Raw genomic sequence first — 16,888 nt, forward strand, 5'->3', positions numbered from 1 at the left:
CACCCCTACTGGGAACCACTGATTTAGACAACCAGAACCATCGCAGTGGTGTTATTGGTGGTATTGTTTTTGCAGAGATGGATAACTGAGTTTTCCTCAGAGCTGCAAACACCAACAGAACAAGTGAAAAGTCTGAATTTATTCATTCATTTCGTGTATAATGGAGACGTGAAAGTAGATAGTAACGGTGCTGGATTTTCCCGGGAGATTCCGTGCGATGCTTTTTAGGGAACCAATCTCTTTACCTAAAAACTTTACCATTCTAAGGTTTGGGAAAGATTATGGTTAACAGAAGCCAAAGATGACTGTTGGTTAAAAAGAAGTAATGTGTTGGCTCATGTCAATATCAGACACTGCACATCCAACAAAAGTTGCAATGCCTCAAGACTTCCTTCTTTACCTCTGAGGGACGGTGTTGCCAGGCGCAGAAAATCCAGTGTTCATACAGAGACTCCAGAGTTAGCGTGTTTTCAGGGCCAACTTGTAAAATCAGAGTTTGTAAAGTATGGGAAATTTTGCTGAAAAGTTCTTACATGTTCTCCCTGTGCCTGAGCGGGTTTCCTCCAGGTACAGCAGCGCAAATACACTTGGGTGTGGTTACCTGGCTGACTGTGCCCATAGTAGGTCTGAATAACTGTTTGTCTTTATGTGTCAGCTCTATGATAGACGGTGCCTTGTTCCCAGCTGGTCTTTGTGGCAGTGTGCAATAACATGGGTTCACCATATTGACCACAACTTAATGAAACGGTTGTCCCCCCGTGAATACAGAGACAAGAAGGTTTTGTTAGGTTTGCATGGTTTGTTGAGACGCGATTGCGCCGCTCATGACAGATACGGGGTCGGTTGTCTGAAATACAGAATCACACACTCAACGTATGATGCGTAATCAGGGTTTCTCTAAACTAGCGCCATCTTGTTTCAGTACAAAGGAAATAGCTGAAACAACGAGATGTTGAAAAGGGCTCAAAGTGACCTCACGTGGCCTCGCAATTATTGCATTCTTACAATAATTACAGTCATTATTAGAGAGGTCACTTTTTTCAGGAAAATGTTAAAACGGGTCAGAGATCGAGTTTTTGAGAATGATGTTTGAGAGGATGATGTTTTTGTGTGGGAGGATATCTTGGGAGAGCTTTTCAGGTGTCTCGTCGCGTTGTACCAGAGTCAACCTCTGGAACTTTTCCCCAAAAACCCCAAAAAGGGACGACTTTAACAGATACTTGAATCCAGGGGTTGATACTCTGGTTCTGGGTCAAACTACTGTCCGATCTTGTTTCGCGTTTTAGTGTTAGAGGAGCAAGTGATGAGAGCTGCTGAGCTGAATCTCTGGTAGACCAGATGCTCTGCGCTCTCCCGCCCGCCACGTTTCCCTCGACCCCCCCCCAACACCCCCCGTGTCCTCAATCGCTTCTGACAGCGCTTCACGAATAATCGGGAGAGGAGCTCTGCTGAGTTATTAACTCCCACCCTCCCCTCTCTCTCCTCCCCTCCCCGTTCGCCTCCTCGTCTCGGCGGACGTGTCACATGCGCTCGGCTTCTCCTCCTGAGAATATTTATGGCTCCCGAATCGGAGCACCTCGCACGCCTCCCTTTTCAATTTCTCTGCTCTCATTCGACGTCTCTGTCCCCAAAATCAACAGCGAGGCTTAGCGGGGAGAGCGGCGCTGCTCTGCACAGCTCTGGGTTGTATGTTTTTTGTGAGTAAACAGTGAATCATAATTGGGAGGGATGCAGCTAATGTATTCAGAAATATATGAGAAGAATCCGGGTTCATCAGCATTGCTGAGTTTATCAGAGGCTGTATGAGCCTCATTTGCTTTTCATCTGCAGGATTTTATATTCTATAAATGAGAAGATTGTCTTATTATCTACAAAATGAATCCATTTCCTCTTTTTGACCAATTACCTACTGTTTATCTGGTTTATTGTGCAAAATACAGAGTGAAGCTGTGCTGATTTGTGAAAAACTGGCTGTGATGTGCGATGAGTTCTGTGTTCGGATGCCTGAAAAAAAAGCCTGAGAGGTTTGTTTTTCTCTCTCCTGACAGTAGAGAACCACTACAAAGCCAGTGGACAATCAAAGCTCATTCCAATCCTGAAGGACGACAACAACAACAGCTGCACCATCGGCGCCGGCAACGGCACCGGAGAGGAGTACGAGAACTACGACGAGCTGGTTGCTAAGTCGCTGCTCAACCTGGGCAAGATCGCCGAAGACGCCGCCTACCAGGCCATGACCGAGTCCGAGATGAACAGCAACTCCTCCAACAGCGCCGGGGAGGACGAGGACGACGAGGACGACGACGGCAGCGACCAGGGCGACGGGAAGGGCGAGCTGAGCGTGGACCTGGACAGCGATGTGGTCAGAGAGACGGTAGATTCCCTGAAGCTCCTGGCGCAGGGCCACGGCGCCATGCTGCCCGAGGACGGATACCCCGAGGGCGCCATGGTGGACGACGGCGGCCACGCAAACGGCCGCGTGAGGGCCCAGGCGGACGAGAGCGAGGAGGAGGTGTGCCTCAGCAGCCTGGAGTGTCTGAGGAACCAGTGCTTCGACCTGGCTCGGAAACTGAGCGAGACGCAGACGTCTGATCGCCCCGCCCTCCACCACCAGCTCCACCTCCAAACAGATCAGCAGATGATGCATCACCTGAGCAGGTACGACTGCTACTCATCGTGTTTCTTCTTCGTTTTGTTTTTTTTTTTTTTACCACTGGCCTTTCTGCTTCGACTGAAAGGAAATCTGGGTTGTTTTATAGCAGACAGCAGTCGGAGGGAGCTGTTCCCCCAGAGCAGAGGTTTTTCAGACCGTGAGGCTCGCCTCCCCGGGGGATTCAACGCGGAGGGGGGAGACGTGGTGCAAAAAGAGACTGAAGTGAAAGAGACAGATGCATAACAGCGTTCTAAAAACAACAGGACGTTAGTTATTGTAATTCCGCCCGCTGATTTGACCCCCTCATCAACACAGTTAACAGCTGTGACACACGGCTCACGGAGGCAATTAAAATACTTAAAAACCCTGAGCGCCTGAGTGTCGCAGTTTGCGTCTAATAAAGTAAAATAAAGAGAGTGATGAATAAATGTCCACAAAGACTGAGGAATAATAGAAAAGAGACCCTCCCTTTAACTCCAGACTGAGAATTGCACATTTTGTTGCGGGTACATCCATCGCATGATGCAGACATCCAAGATAAGAGCAAAAATATTTGTTGGTCCATTATTATTATCATTTTTTCATTTATTTTTTGACATATTGTTTGACTTAAGTGACTCATCTCTGTATGAAGGTTGATGAGACAAATTATCCACTTTGATTAAGCAGGAATTGATTAACAAATCTTTGTGATTAAATCACCTATTATGTGTTGAGGACAAACACAGTTCCCTTTGATTAAAACTCAGCTGTGTGAGGAGTCACGTCTGAATCTCAGCTTCTCATCCTTTTACCTCAGGAAGCCCTTCACTTAGCATTTTGCCTTGAAATGGTTGCGTATTCAGCCCATGCAGATCTACTCGGACCTAAATGAATTATTTTCTCTTCCTCGGTATGGCGTGGTGGGCAGGGGGATGCAGATGTCTCGCTTCTGTCTGAGTGGGCACCCACCCACAGACCCTGGTATTAAAAAATGCGATCTGTATCCGGACACTAAAGTTGTTAAAAGTACTTATTCTACGCGTTTAAAGCGATTCAATGTCTGCATTTGATAGTGCTGAAAGTACCAGAGCTATAAAAATAGATGAATAAACTTTCAAATAAAAAAACATCAACAACCAGATTTTCAACCCGAGGCTGCGCAGATGATAACGTTACCGCAAATGTTGCTGTTGGTTTGTGTTTAGGAACTTTTTCTGCACCAGCAGTGTGTGCAGGTTGATACTGAAAAAAAAAAAAAACTGTCCTGTTTTGTGTGCTCATGACTTTTTGTCCCTTTTTACCTTGGTATCTGAAGAGGTATCGAGTATCTTTTCTGTTTTTTTTTGTTTTTTTTATCAGTGTTGTATCAAAGTTTGAAGTTCTGGCACTATGACAACCTGATCTGGATAATGGAAAGTGCACGTTATCTGCAAGGTGTAAACACGTCATGATTTAAACGATGAAAATGATGAATTTGATCGGATCTGCCTGCCCACATCTGGACGTTGTCTGGCTGATTTTGGATCTGGGGTAGTCAATACAACAAAGTGTTATCCACACACAGTGTATAATTGTTTCTAGTTAACATGAAATACAGGTTGTTGTTCAAATTCAGACTGAAAAAAAACCCACAAACACCGCTAATTGCTGATTATACTGTAATAGGTTTATGAAAGCACCAAAAGATGTGTTATTCAACAGAGCTGTGTGAAAAATGTATGCAACACCGGTGCAGAATTTACAAAAGCAGACAAATAATTTAGAATTTGCCATAGACAATGTTTCATAAGTTCATAAAGCTTCCCTTGACGCAACAACTCATAAAATGTGTTATTTTTTGAAGGAAGTCTGGGGCTAATCGGGAAGCTTTTGCTATTGAGGGAAAGGGAGGATTTATTACTATTTGGAATATGTTTCCAGATACATAGGTAGAGATATAGATTGTTGTTTGCATTTAGGAAGAGAATTAACGAGGCATCCCTCCAATTACTGATTATACTCAGTAAAGTCTGTGCCATGAAAGCACTAAAAGATGAGTTATTCAACAGAACTGTGTGCAAAATGAAAGCAACATAGGTGCTGAATTTGAAGCGGGGACAGATATTTAAGAAGTGCCAGACATTGAAAAACCACCTACTCCCATGTAAAAAGAAAACTTAGAGTCAGTTTGTTTGTCTTACATTTTGTTTATTGAATTTAACCAGGAATAATCTCACTGAGATTGTGGTCAAAGCAGCAGCACAGCTACAGCCATGAATCAAATATATAACAATTAAAATGAAGAGAGATGACAAATTGCTGAGACAAAACCTTTAAAACATCCTCAGCCAGTTGTGGTTTTAGCCCCTAGATTCAGACTTTTGTACCTGATTCTAAGCTGAGGGAGCAGCATACATTAAAATGCTCTTTTACAAAGTTTAGCACGGACTTCAGGGACAGTTAGAAGACATAAATCTTTGGAGTGAATGCCATAATTTTCCATACTTTTTTGAAAGATGTGGTCCTGTAGGTTGGAGGGAAGCAGACCGAGAATAGTCTCCTATATAAGAATATGTCAGTGTTTGAGATATACTATACTTAGATTTGATTAAAAAAAAAAAAAAACGTTTTTTTTTTCTGTTTGTTTTCTTACAATTTATTTTGATAGGCATTTGTTTAAAATGAGTCGCATATGTGAATGTATGTTCTGAGCTGCCCTGTGAGACAAGAGATGAAACCGACACTGGATAAACAGGGACCTGCTGCATTCAAGGTTGACGACGGTAGCTACTGTTGTTTTTGTTGCCTTTTGAAAAAAAAAAATGTCACCGCCGTGCCACTCCTGCGCAAACGCCATCTGTTTGTGTTTGAAAGACAGAATACTTGTTCTGATCAGATACTGCAGGCTGAAGCTGCGGTATTATCACTGAGCTTCACTTCGACATTCAGTCATTGAAATTAATTAGATTTGTATTATTTTTTTAAATGTTATTCATCGGGTAAGTTTATTAGATTCAGACTGTTCTGAAGTAGTCTACCTCCGAACAGCAGTTTTGTTGGTTTGCCTCCCTCTTCATGTGCGGACATATTAGATGCCACAAGGTCATAATTGGTACTTACATCGGCCTTTTATCTCCATCGTTATCAACAGTAGTTTTGTGGAAATCGTGTAAAACTTTTGATGTAAATGGTGAGAGTGAAAACTTTTCTGGCCCACAGGTCAACCATTGATTTAGTGGAACAAAAGCAGGTACAGACAATGAGCTTTTGTGTCTCCAAAACTGACATTAACAGTTATTTCAGACTATACACACACGGTTCAACTGCCTCCTTTACAACAAACCAGCAACAAACTTTTCTCTATTAGTGTCTGCCCTCCAAACAATGTCTCGTGTCATGGACACATCTTTGTTTCTCCACACTTTTAGAACAATTTTGGACCTTTTGTAACTTCTCGACAGCCTCAACTTATCACAAGAGTTTTCTCATAGTTTGACACACGTCTGTGGTCATTTCTCGTCCTCTTTACGGCTCAGGTATGACAGCTGCCAGCAGGGAGCACCGGGGGAGCCCAGGTACTCCGACATGGTGAACCTGATGAAGCTGGAGGAGCAGCTGAGCCCTGCGTCCAGAGGTTATCCGACCAGCTGCAGCCAGGAGGGCGATGAAGACACCACGTCAGTGGCCTCTGACCGCTCGGACGAGACCTTCGACATGGCCAAGGGAAACCTGTCGCTGCTGGAGAAGGCCATCGCCCTGGAATCAGAGAGGGCGAAGGTCATGAGGGACCGAATGGCCTCAGAGCACACTTTTCCCCGCCGGGATCACCATCATCATCATCGCGGCCACGGTGAGCACAGCCCAAGGCTGAGTGGTGGCGGCGAGGAGCGCAAGTCCAGGATGCACCACGACGGGTTGAAGAGGGCTTACTACCCTAAAGGTAGGCAGCAGAAACCCACACACTGACCCTCACTGGGTCATTATTGATCGCTGTTAAGACTAAATGTTGATTCTATATGTTTATTCACTATGGACTCTGCGGAAAATCTTTAACTCAATAAGTCTCTTAGCAGCAAATACTTAACTCTGTCTCACGCCTTTGGTATCACATTGTATTATAGATTTTCTGGACACCATTCCAGGGTATGAAAGTTCTGATATTGGCTGTGTTTTGAGGTCTTCCCTATAGAGTAAGATGGTCATAGGTTTAGGAAAATGTTGTGGTTTGGGTTAAATAGCCTACGTTACGCTACGTTCGTAACTTAAGTTACATCATGTATGTGAGGTAACTTAATTATGTAAGTAAAAAACACCACGTTGAATAAATAACTTTGACTTTTGGTTTTTGACAAATGAACAGTGCTCTCCTGGCTTAAAGTCTTGCGTTTGTTTCACCCATTCGCCAACCCGTCCTCATAATGTGGACTTTGTCTCTCTTTATACTCCATCACCTGACTTTCTCCTTTGCTTTCATAATAATAACTATGACCACCAGTGGTCGCCAGCTAACACTTCGTACGTCCCAATTTGGTGAGGTTAGGGCAACAAATGCCTTGATTAGGTTATCAAAAACATCCTGATTTGGGTTCAAATAAGTACAAAAATCATTTAACTTCACTTAGGTATGTGAGTCACTTATGTTTGTCACATGCATTAACTACGTCAGTACGTTAGAATAACTCACCGCTGACTTTTTGTTTCACAAGGGACAGGAACAGCAATCTTACAAAATATATGTGTAAAATAGACAAATATAACCGCCTGAACAAAATGATGTCAAAAAAATGTCAATTTAGCTTTAGGATATAAGCCAGGTATGAAACTACAAATCTTCCCAGGGAAAGTCAAACTGTAAGATGAAAAACAATGAAATCTGTTTGTTCTCTATAACAAATGCTCCTGAAAACGCAAGTGTTTGAACTTTATTCACAGAGTAGTCTTCTGATCATGCTTCCTCTCCAAATTGTGCCAATTTCACATCACTTCTTTGCATCACTTTTGACCTGAATCTGCTTTTATTCCAGAAATCTGACCCCAGGTCAGCAGGGAGGAAGTTTATCTTGTCTGCCTGACTTACTGTAACCCTCCACACTGCGGCAGCCAGAGGCTATGAGTGCTGTAGCAGAAAAAAAAACAAAAAAAGCCACATAAGTGTAACTTTAAAGTGAGTCTTTTTCCTCCATGATTCAAACGTTCCTGTGCCCACTGCTGGGTTGACTGAGCTTTCTGACCCCTGGGCTCTTAAAACCTGTTAAAATCCCATTGTGTTGTTTCAGAAACACTGTACATGGCCGCCAATGAGATAATGGGTACTCATTTTCTGCATTCAGGACCAACACAGTTTTTTTTTTTTTTGCAGATGCATGGTTTTCCTCTGACAGCAGCTTATGTTGTTAAAATAGGCCGGTGTGGGAACATCAGACGGCCGACTTGTCAGGCATGAGTAATGGCAATCTGCACGGCCTGTTAGGAGAGCAAATCCATCTGTGGGACACTATCTGCGGCCTATTTCTCTATATCTACTCAAATACAAGCCCACCGCCGCTGGGAGGGACTCGGAGCTGTGCAGTCATCAGCCGCACCACAGACTCAGATGGGGTTCAGACTGCTTCATTAGCCAGGAAGATGCTTTTGTTAGCCCATGGGAAGTTGATATTAGTCCACAGGGAAGAGTCTGACCAAAGACAGTACACTCAGGACAACTTCTGGCCCAGAGTTGACCCAAGTGCTGCTAACTGGAGCTGATTCTCATGCTAATATGAGCAAATCTGAACCCCTAAAACTGCAGCACGTCATTTTGTTTCACGTCATTCATTCAGCCTGACAATGTGCTCATGGAAGCTGACTTCTTGTCGGAAGGGGGCAAATTAATAGTCTAGAGAGTGATGTATCAATCCCATGGAAGATCTAGTGTCTGCTAGGAACAGTTAATGTTTTTCTTGACGATAAAATAAATATGTCGATTTAATAGTTGTAATTTTGACTAACAACGATGAGAGGCTCGTGCTTGTGACTGCACGTCCACTCTGGCTGGCCTAGCGTCTCATCCATGAATCGATGCATGCTTCTTTCTCTGTGGTGATTCGGCCGGGAGGTGCAATTTTGCACAAAGGAAATAGTTCCTCCATTGAACTGCCTCGAACAAGGTCTGTGAAAATTGGCACCAACAAAACAATCAAGATGGATAAATGGCACACCAGGTCAGGGGAGTAATATGTATTTTGGAATCTGGGATGAACCGTCCCTTTTATCCTAGACCTCTGTTTGGCCAATTGGTGTCTTCAACCGCCTGAAACAGCTATCAGTGGGTACAGCATCAGACCTATGTGACGTGCTAAACAAATTTGAGATGTGGGTGGCAATCCAGAGATCTAGACCCAGACTAATAGCCATGTCTGGAACCCGTATAAGGGCCAGACCCGGCTCAGATTCGGTCCTTTGATGCCAGAAAACAGGCAACACTCAGCCGCTGGTTAGACTCAACCCCACCTCTGTCTTATTTCTTTCTCACTTCTCTTTGCTTTTCTAGATTCTTCCAGAGGTGAGAAGAAGGAGAGTAAGTGTCCGACGCCGGGTTGTGACGGTACCGGTCATGTGACGGGTCTGTACCCGCACCACCGCAGCCTGTCCGGGTGTCCTCACAAAGACCGAGTCCCGCCTGAGAGTAGGTCCACTGCCTGAATGCCATGCTATACTGAAAACACACCTAGCTTTAAAAAAAAAAACAGTCAAAATGATAACAGTCTGACAAGTCATTTCGGATAGTGCAGCACTTCAAGTCTGATGTTGTGGGTTGTGATTTTAATCACAAGATAATTTCTCAGAGGTGCTTTTGAAGCTTAAATCTGATTATTGGTTGAGTTAAACCTCAGCTGGGGGAGCTTCAGACCGTTGAGCTAATTAGGAAAGTTGGCTAACTGCTAACATGAAATGGCAAAGAAGGAACTAATACAATGTTTGAAGTTTAGCGTGTTAGCTAACATTAATTTCAAACTTAAGGTTAGAGCTACCGGACTGAATTTCAGGTTTTAGCAGATTTGGACAAGTTACTAGTTGTCAATAGAAGCAAATTTCCTGGCAGTTTCTCTATTCTAAGTTGGAGATATTGGGTATTCCAAGCATTACACCCAAGATGCCTCAATGAAACATTGGAAAATGTCTGTGGACAATCCATTACTGGCAGTAACATAAAAGAAAATCCAATATTAACTCCAATTACTTTGATTTTGCTAATTAAATGGGCTCTTTGTAGCAATCATGCCTTTAAATAAAATGCATTATTATTATTATTATTATTATTGTTATTATTAATAATAATCCATAGCCATTTTCATGTATTAACCACTTTTTTATTGGCCACATGTGAGCTGGTTGTCACATGATGCAATAAATGAAACCTTCCCCGTCTCTCTGTGTTGCTTAAACAAGCTTGTGGACAATTTGTTGGAGTTGTTTCTCTGTGAAGGAATCGGCGTCGGATTTTCCACGACGGTACAAAGGACGTGACTTTATGCAGATTCTCGAGGGCCTCGTCTCAGTGCCTCTCTCCGGTCTGCTAACACAGAGCAAAATGTAGCTAACGTTAGTATAGAAATGGAGTCCGCTGACAGAAACTAATGACAAGCTTCAATGGCACCACGTAAGTTCCAAAGAGCCACTTAAAATGGAGTTAAACGCTGTCTGTATTTGGTTTTACCTGTTAAACTTCTACAGATAAATAAAGTAAAGTAAAGGTATTTGGTTTCAGCTTTTGTTTGTCTACAAAGCTACCAAAAGTGGTTACTGCTATATCTTGGAATAATGCACCCAAGATGGAAAGACCTTGAGGGTTTTCAATTCTTCCTGGTTTGTGTGAATGCAGCTTCGTCCCCTGAGGTTTAATTTGATTAGATCAATCAGGTTATTATTGCCTCTGAGAAATAGTAATTGTAGCTCCAAAACCTTTCTTGAGATCTTTATTTAAATCCACCTAAAAATCAAATGAAAAATCTGCCCACAACTTTTTTATCTGACAGTATTTAGATGTCATTGTCCTGAAGTGTCCATAAAAACACGTAGTATCATGGCTGGTTTTAAGAATCGATACTGACTTTAAATGACTTGTTAGACCGATTGTGAAGCAGTGAACATTGGACAATGTTGGGCATGTTACCTGTCCACCATAATGCATCCGTCCTGCATGACTCTATATTTGTGTTTTGTTGCTCTGGGTTTGACTCGGTGAAAGCTACAGCTGGAGCCGAGGTTGTGCCGCTCATTATCAATAAGTCACATGAAATGGTTTAAATCAGAATTTAAGCGTGTGACAAAACATGTACGGACTACAGCTGGTTCTGGCATCTTTGTGATCATTCGCTGATCACAGCAAAACAGGTTGAGGGCTTCGAAGACTGCTGAACTACTGAATATAGTTTCACTTCTAGTGCACACGATATTAATTTTCTTTAGAATCGAAAGTGTACATACAAAAGTCATGTACATTGCACACTGAGTCGGTTTTGCACGGTCTTCATGGCACAAAGAGTCGGTCGTCTCATACAGTATCTTTGTTTTGCTTTAGTTTCTGTGTCCTCCTTTACTTTCTGTTCTTCCTCCTCATCACACCTGCCTGACGTCTGGTTTTGGTATCTTTGTTGCTGATGTAACGTGAACAGCATGAACAATCAGTTAAAACTGCCTGCTGCTGCCTGCAAAGACTCACAAAACAACCTGCATGAGAACACCTCCAAACATCCAAACCTGCTCTATCCCGAAACACTAAACTCACAGGTAACATGTTACATTATATTAGATCAATCTTAAAGGGTGACTTCAGCAATTTGACACATTTAAGTGTGAAAGAAGTATTTTAAACCTTTTTGTGGCTCCCATTTTGTAAAAAGCGAAGTTCCTTTGTCTTATTCCCTTCTGGAAATATGGTGGGCGGTGCCTGCTCAGGCCTGTGAGATTCGACCAATCAGAGCAGACTGTTTTTTTTTTGGGAGGGGGGCCTTAAAGAGACAGGAGCGTTCACGTAGAAGATGAACAGGGGTGTGGCAGCAATGGAAAGGGAGCAAAAATAACCTGTTTTAAAGTAGAAGAATCAACCTGAAAATTAGCTACACGTGGGACCTGCAAAATATGAAACAGTAGACACATATACACGTAAAAACATAGTTGGTTCAGATGCAGTTACCTCTGTTGTAACAAAACATTTAGTTTGCAAACTCATAAACTCCTGTATATTCATCACGCCACACGTTGTTCCTGTACCATCTGCAGAGTCATCAGTAGATTCTAACAGTGCATGACAAACTCTTGCTTCTCGTCTCATGAAATTTCATGAAACGAGCGCAGTGATCAAAATGCAAATGAGACTCTTGTTTCCCCAGCAGGAAATGATTACATGTAACAAGAAATTACTAGAAAGAGAGAGCTGCTCATAAGGACAACTTCAATGTTTTTCGCAACTTGTGCCAAAAACTTTTTGTCTTGGAAAGATGTTTATTTTTTGATACTGTACAACCAGAACCTGAAGGTTCATAGATAAAGTTCAGTTTTTAAGTCAGCTGTTTTATGGGACCTACAGGTGATACTGACACGTAATCCTTCCACGCTTGGGTTGGTCATAACACTGAATCTTTGTTGTTGTGTTCATTCTCATCTTTTGAAAGTCACTGGTCCGTGTGCATGCCTAACCGTCGTAGCTGAGCGCTTAGTAACTCTCCTGTCTGCTCCTAACCCTCACTGTCTTTCTCACCTTCTCCTGTCTGTCAAAGTCCTTGCCATGTATGAAAATGTTTTAAAGTGCCCCACTCCTGGCTGCTCTGGACGGGGTCATGTCAATAGCAACAGGAACTCGCATCGCAGGTGAGTGAGCGTCCTTCAGCCGGGCCGCTAACAGCTGAATAACACCGCCGACATGTCAATGTGGCACATTTACGGCACAGATACTGTGATACTGTAGTTGACCATTTTCTGATCGGTAGCCACATCTCCAGGTCGTCACATTTACTCACGCTTCACTGTTACCTCACACTGTTTTCTGAAAATGAAACATAATTCAGCAACAGCATTCCCCAGCAAGGCTCAAGACAAGTTCCATGTCTTCATTAGGAAAGCCCATGTCAGTTGCAGGTCTTTCAGCCCCTAAATGTCGACAATTACTCCAGAGATGTACTTGCTCTTGTACAAACATGAGTTCCTGAGGATCCACTAGAGGGCACACCAGAGACCTCAGACCATACAGAACCACATGCAAAAACGTATTATTTGTGGAAAGTTGTTTTGGAATGTTTTTTTATAAAATCGCTAAGCCAACTCAGGCGTCTGCCGACTAGTGGACAAAACATTTCATCGCCACCTAAGGAGTAAGCGATCTCAGACTGTTACTAGTCTTTCACCAGCCATTTTGACAAGCATGGTTTTCACCTTTCAGAGAAAATGACCCATGGTACAGATAAGGACTTCAGTTGGTCCCTTTTCCTGAGTTGGGCAGGCGTTCCTCAGAATTCAGTGTGTTCATATGCGTCATGTCGGATCAGCTGACTTCGGTAAAGGTTTCTTGGTGTGAAGTTGACATTTCTGAACAGTTACCTTGTTCTTCTGGTTTTAGAATAAGAGGACAAACCCAACTGTTCACATGAGGTTTCTACTGGAAGTCTCCAGTTTTACATGTAACCTCTTAGACGTGAGATCTGCGCTTCTTTTTGTGTTTTTTTGTCCACTAATGTAACAGTTTCTGTCCTAAGAAAGCTGATACGTAAATACAAATAATTGGCATATTTTTCTTCGTAGAAACAAACTACTCTGATTCTGTTATCATCAATCAAAACACTGGAATATTCCCTCCATCAACTCCATGTGGGACAGGGGCTTAAATTAAAATAGTCCATGTTTGAGCTGAAGGTGTGTCTGCAACACATCAGCAGTTCAGCTGTTTAACAGGCAGAGCAGAGCATCACATGCAGGCAGCAAACACACATTCACACACACACACACACACACACACACACACACACACACACACACACACGCATATTTTTGTGTTATGTAATGTGATTAGGATTCACACTCATTTTCTCACACATACGTAGAGCCTCAGATCTCAGACATACACACAGCTTCATGCACAAAAACTCCAGAACACACATTCACATATCTGCACACACACACTCTCTCTCTCTCCCTATCTTTCTCTCTCTCTCACACACACACACACACACACACACACACACACACACACACAGTAAGACGCTTACAAATTAGCTCACAGACAGCAGCACACGTGCGCTGGCAGACAGAGAGGCGCACACACACTCGCTCAGACGTGGCTGCAGGGTGTGTTATGTAGCACAGCTCCGCTGGGAGAGGAAACAAAGCACGAGCTAGCTAGCTTAGCCACTGTTAGCTACCGGCTCACACAGCTTTCATGCCTGGCAGTCGCCATGGAAACGCCTCCATAGCAGCAGTAGCAGCAGCAGCAGCCATCGTGCTGATCTGTCACACACTTCGTACATACTCTTATCATCCTTAAAAATTGTGTTTGTTGGCATTGCGAATATTTCTCTCCTTCTGTGTATGATGCGATGAGGATTTGTCTGGAGTGATGCACAGGCGGAAGAGCAGAAAGTTTTGGTTTTAGAATAATGACTGGGCGTCAAATCAAAACCAACTTTATTTAGATGCCCTGTGAGAAACTGTCTTCACCAGAGATAACATGGAAATTAGGTTCACAGGCCAAACCTATAGCTCCAACGATTGTGAACCAGTCAGTCAGTCAGCCAGTCAGTAAACCAGTCAACGTTAGAGTTTGTAAACCAGTCAGTCACAAACTCAGTCAGTGAACCAGTAATGCAGTCATCATGAAGTAGGCCATTTAAAATCCATAATTCATTCTGAACTGCTGTTACTGACAGCTGAGCCACTCTTCATTCAGAGCCAGATGCTATGTGTGTGTGTGTGTGTGTGTGTGTGTGTGTGAGTGTGTGTGTTTGTGTGTGTGCGGTACAGTATGTAACCAGGCCGTGTGCTGTCTCTCCCCCCTCCTCCTCCAGTCTGTCCGGCTGTCCCATTGCTGCCGCAGAGAAGATGGCGAAGGTACACGAGAAGAGCCACTCGACTGACACTGGCAGTAAGACCAATCAGACGTCAGATCGGGTCCTCAGGTACTGCCCCCCCCCCCCCTACATTTAAATAATGTGTTTTAATGATAATCATGTGTTTTCATCATGTGGATGCTGAATGGTACATTGGATCAAAACATAATAAGCCTAATGCATCTTGTTTATTGTCATCCTGGGTTTGGGAAACAGTGGACAAACAGTCCGGCCTTGCCTCTCAAAAAGTTGTACAGGACAAGAAGGCTTTTGCAGATCTCTTACTTTATAGAACTTTATAGATTCAATATTTATGCGTCTCGTAAATTAATGATGCCAAATGGTCCAATGAACCACCAGTATTTAATTTTCCTGGGTTGTTGAAGAAGCCAGTATGCATATGTAACAGCTGTAGACTATATTTACCCCTGCTAATTGAATTAGGGATTTGAAATGCTTCAGTGAAATCCCTACATCTGAAATTACAGGAACTACTGATTCTGGATAGTGCAGACCATTTTACTACTCATAAGACATAGTTTGTCCCTGACATTCTTAAATGGAGGATGCCAAATGGTGCGAAAAAAAGGTTTATGGCACATTAAGTCTGGTTCCTTTCCTGGATTACATGGAAACTAAATTGGATTCTGAAACTGAAAAGCTTCATATGTGCGTATGTAGATTTTTAAATCAGGGATGCCAAGTAGCCAGTAAATAACCATCATAGGAAAACGTAAATTATCTATTCTTGCTGGTTGCAAGTAAGATGTAGGACCAGTTTAAATATCTTTTTTAATGTTTTGGTCATGCTGACTACCCTCTTATTGTCATATGCTTTGGCTAGCTTAGGATGTTAAATGGCACATTGAAATCTAAGCATTTACCATAAAATAGAGCCTACCGTGATTTTTAAATTACTGTCTGGGATGAGAAAACAATTAAAACAAAACAACTAAAATACATTTAATCTTGATACTTAAACCAGGGATGCACAATGTGCAGGAAAATACTTGTTGGGCTTTTATGCCAGTTCAGATACACTGTGGATGCCAAATAGAGCAGTGAATTTTTTCATTTCTTAAAACAGGGATGCCAAATAGTCAGTAAAAAGAAAATGCACAAAAAAAACCTCTACAAACAGAAGCACTTGTTCTTGTTGGTTATGATATACATTTACTTTTTCACATAAAGAAAGCAGGTCAAATGATGCTTTGAAATAGGCAGTATGCAAACATTCTCCTCCTGTCTGCATTCAGTATATCTTTTTATCAATAAGTGATGCTGAATGGTGCAGTCCCATTTTCAGGATAAACTTTGAACACAGGATTTACTTGTCCATGTCGTGTTCATGGTTATATTGGTTGGCAACATATTGATTATATTTACAATCAAAAATGTAGGGGATGCTAAATGGTGGAGTGAAATTCTCACTTACAAACACAGCCTCTTTGCCCTCCGGTTGCCTTTCAGGCCGATGTGTTTCGTCAAGCAGCTGGAGATTCCTCAGTATGGCTACAAAAACAACGTTCCCACCAGCACGCCGCGGTCCAACCTGGCCAAGGAACTGGAAAAATACTCCAAGACCAGCTACGACTACAGCGGCTACGACAGCCAGCACGGCGGCTACGGAAAGAGAGGCCCGACAGGCAAGTCCCACCACGGGCGAGACACGTCCCCGAAGGGATACGATGGTAAGAAAAACACTCGGATGAACGCACACCACCAAGATGTTCTGAATTCTAAATCATCAGTCTCACAATAACATTATGTTAGTGTCATTTATCATTTATTTGCTTCCTTTGTGTAAAAGCAGCTCTGGCGTTCTTGTTTACGGATATTTTTGCTTCTATTTTTGGCTTCCTGGTGGAACAAAATGTGTCACAGCGGGTGGCAGCAGTGCACAGATGCTGCATCTATAGTACGTTAAAAGAAGAATAACAACACTTATCATTATTTTTCTGAGAAATCTGTTACAGTTGGTCGTAATCCCATTTCCTCTTTAAAGATACGCCAAAATTCATTTCTTCGAGTTCGTAATTTCTGCAGATTTTTCTTACTGTCTTTTACTGTCAGCCCTTTGTCTTTTCTGAAGGGAATACAGCCTGCAAAATGATTTCACTTAGGGGGTTTTCTATTCATTTTCCTATTCTAGGGTGAGCATTTTGTACTTGGCGACAAAAGCATGAGAACACACACA

The 16,888-nt window shown here is 42.7% G+C and overlaps 1 protein-coding gene across 13 annotated transcripts in view; it reads left to right on the forward strand.

Annotated features, from left to right (window-relative positions):
• Positions 1-16,888, forward strand: part of myt1la (myelin transcription factor 1-like, a) — an 83,057-nt gene that overhangs the window by 42,289 nt on the left and 23,880 nt on the right. For 9 of the 13 annotated variants that reach the window (XM_030405091.1, XM_030405090.1, XM_030405098.1 and 6 more), the window contains 6 exons: positions 2,049-2,658; positions 6,151-6,554; positions 9,144-9,278; positions 12,373-12,463; positions 14,650-14,760; positions 16,162-16,382. In XM_030405091.1, coding sequence (XP_030260951.1) covers positions 2,049-2,658; positions 6,151-6,554; positions 9,144-9,278; positions 12,373-12,463; positions 14,650-14,760; positions 16,162-16,382 — 1,572 coding nt within the window. Of the gene's footprint in view, positions 1-1,540; positions 1,698-2,048; positions 2,659-6,150; positions 6,555-9,143; positions 9,279-12,372; positions 12,464-14,649; positions 14,761-16,161; positions 16,383-16,888 lie in introns of those variants that run through there. The other 4 variants (XM_030405092.1, XM_030405101.1, XM_030405102.1 and 1 more) reach the window with 2 other exon arrangements.

The sequence above is a fragment of the Sparus aurata genome, chromosome 22 (assembly GCF_900880675.1).
Source record: "Sparus aurata chromosome 22, fSpaAur1.1, whole genome shotgun sequence".
In the NCBI taxonomy this organism is placed as follows: domain Eukaryota; kingdom Metazoa; phylum Chordata; class Actinopteri; order Spariformes; family Sparidae; genus Sparus; species Sparus aurata.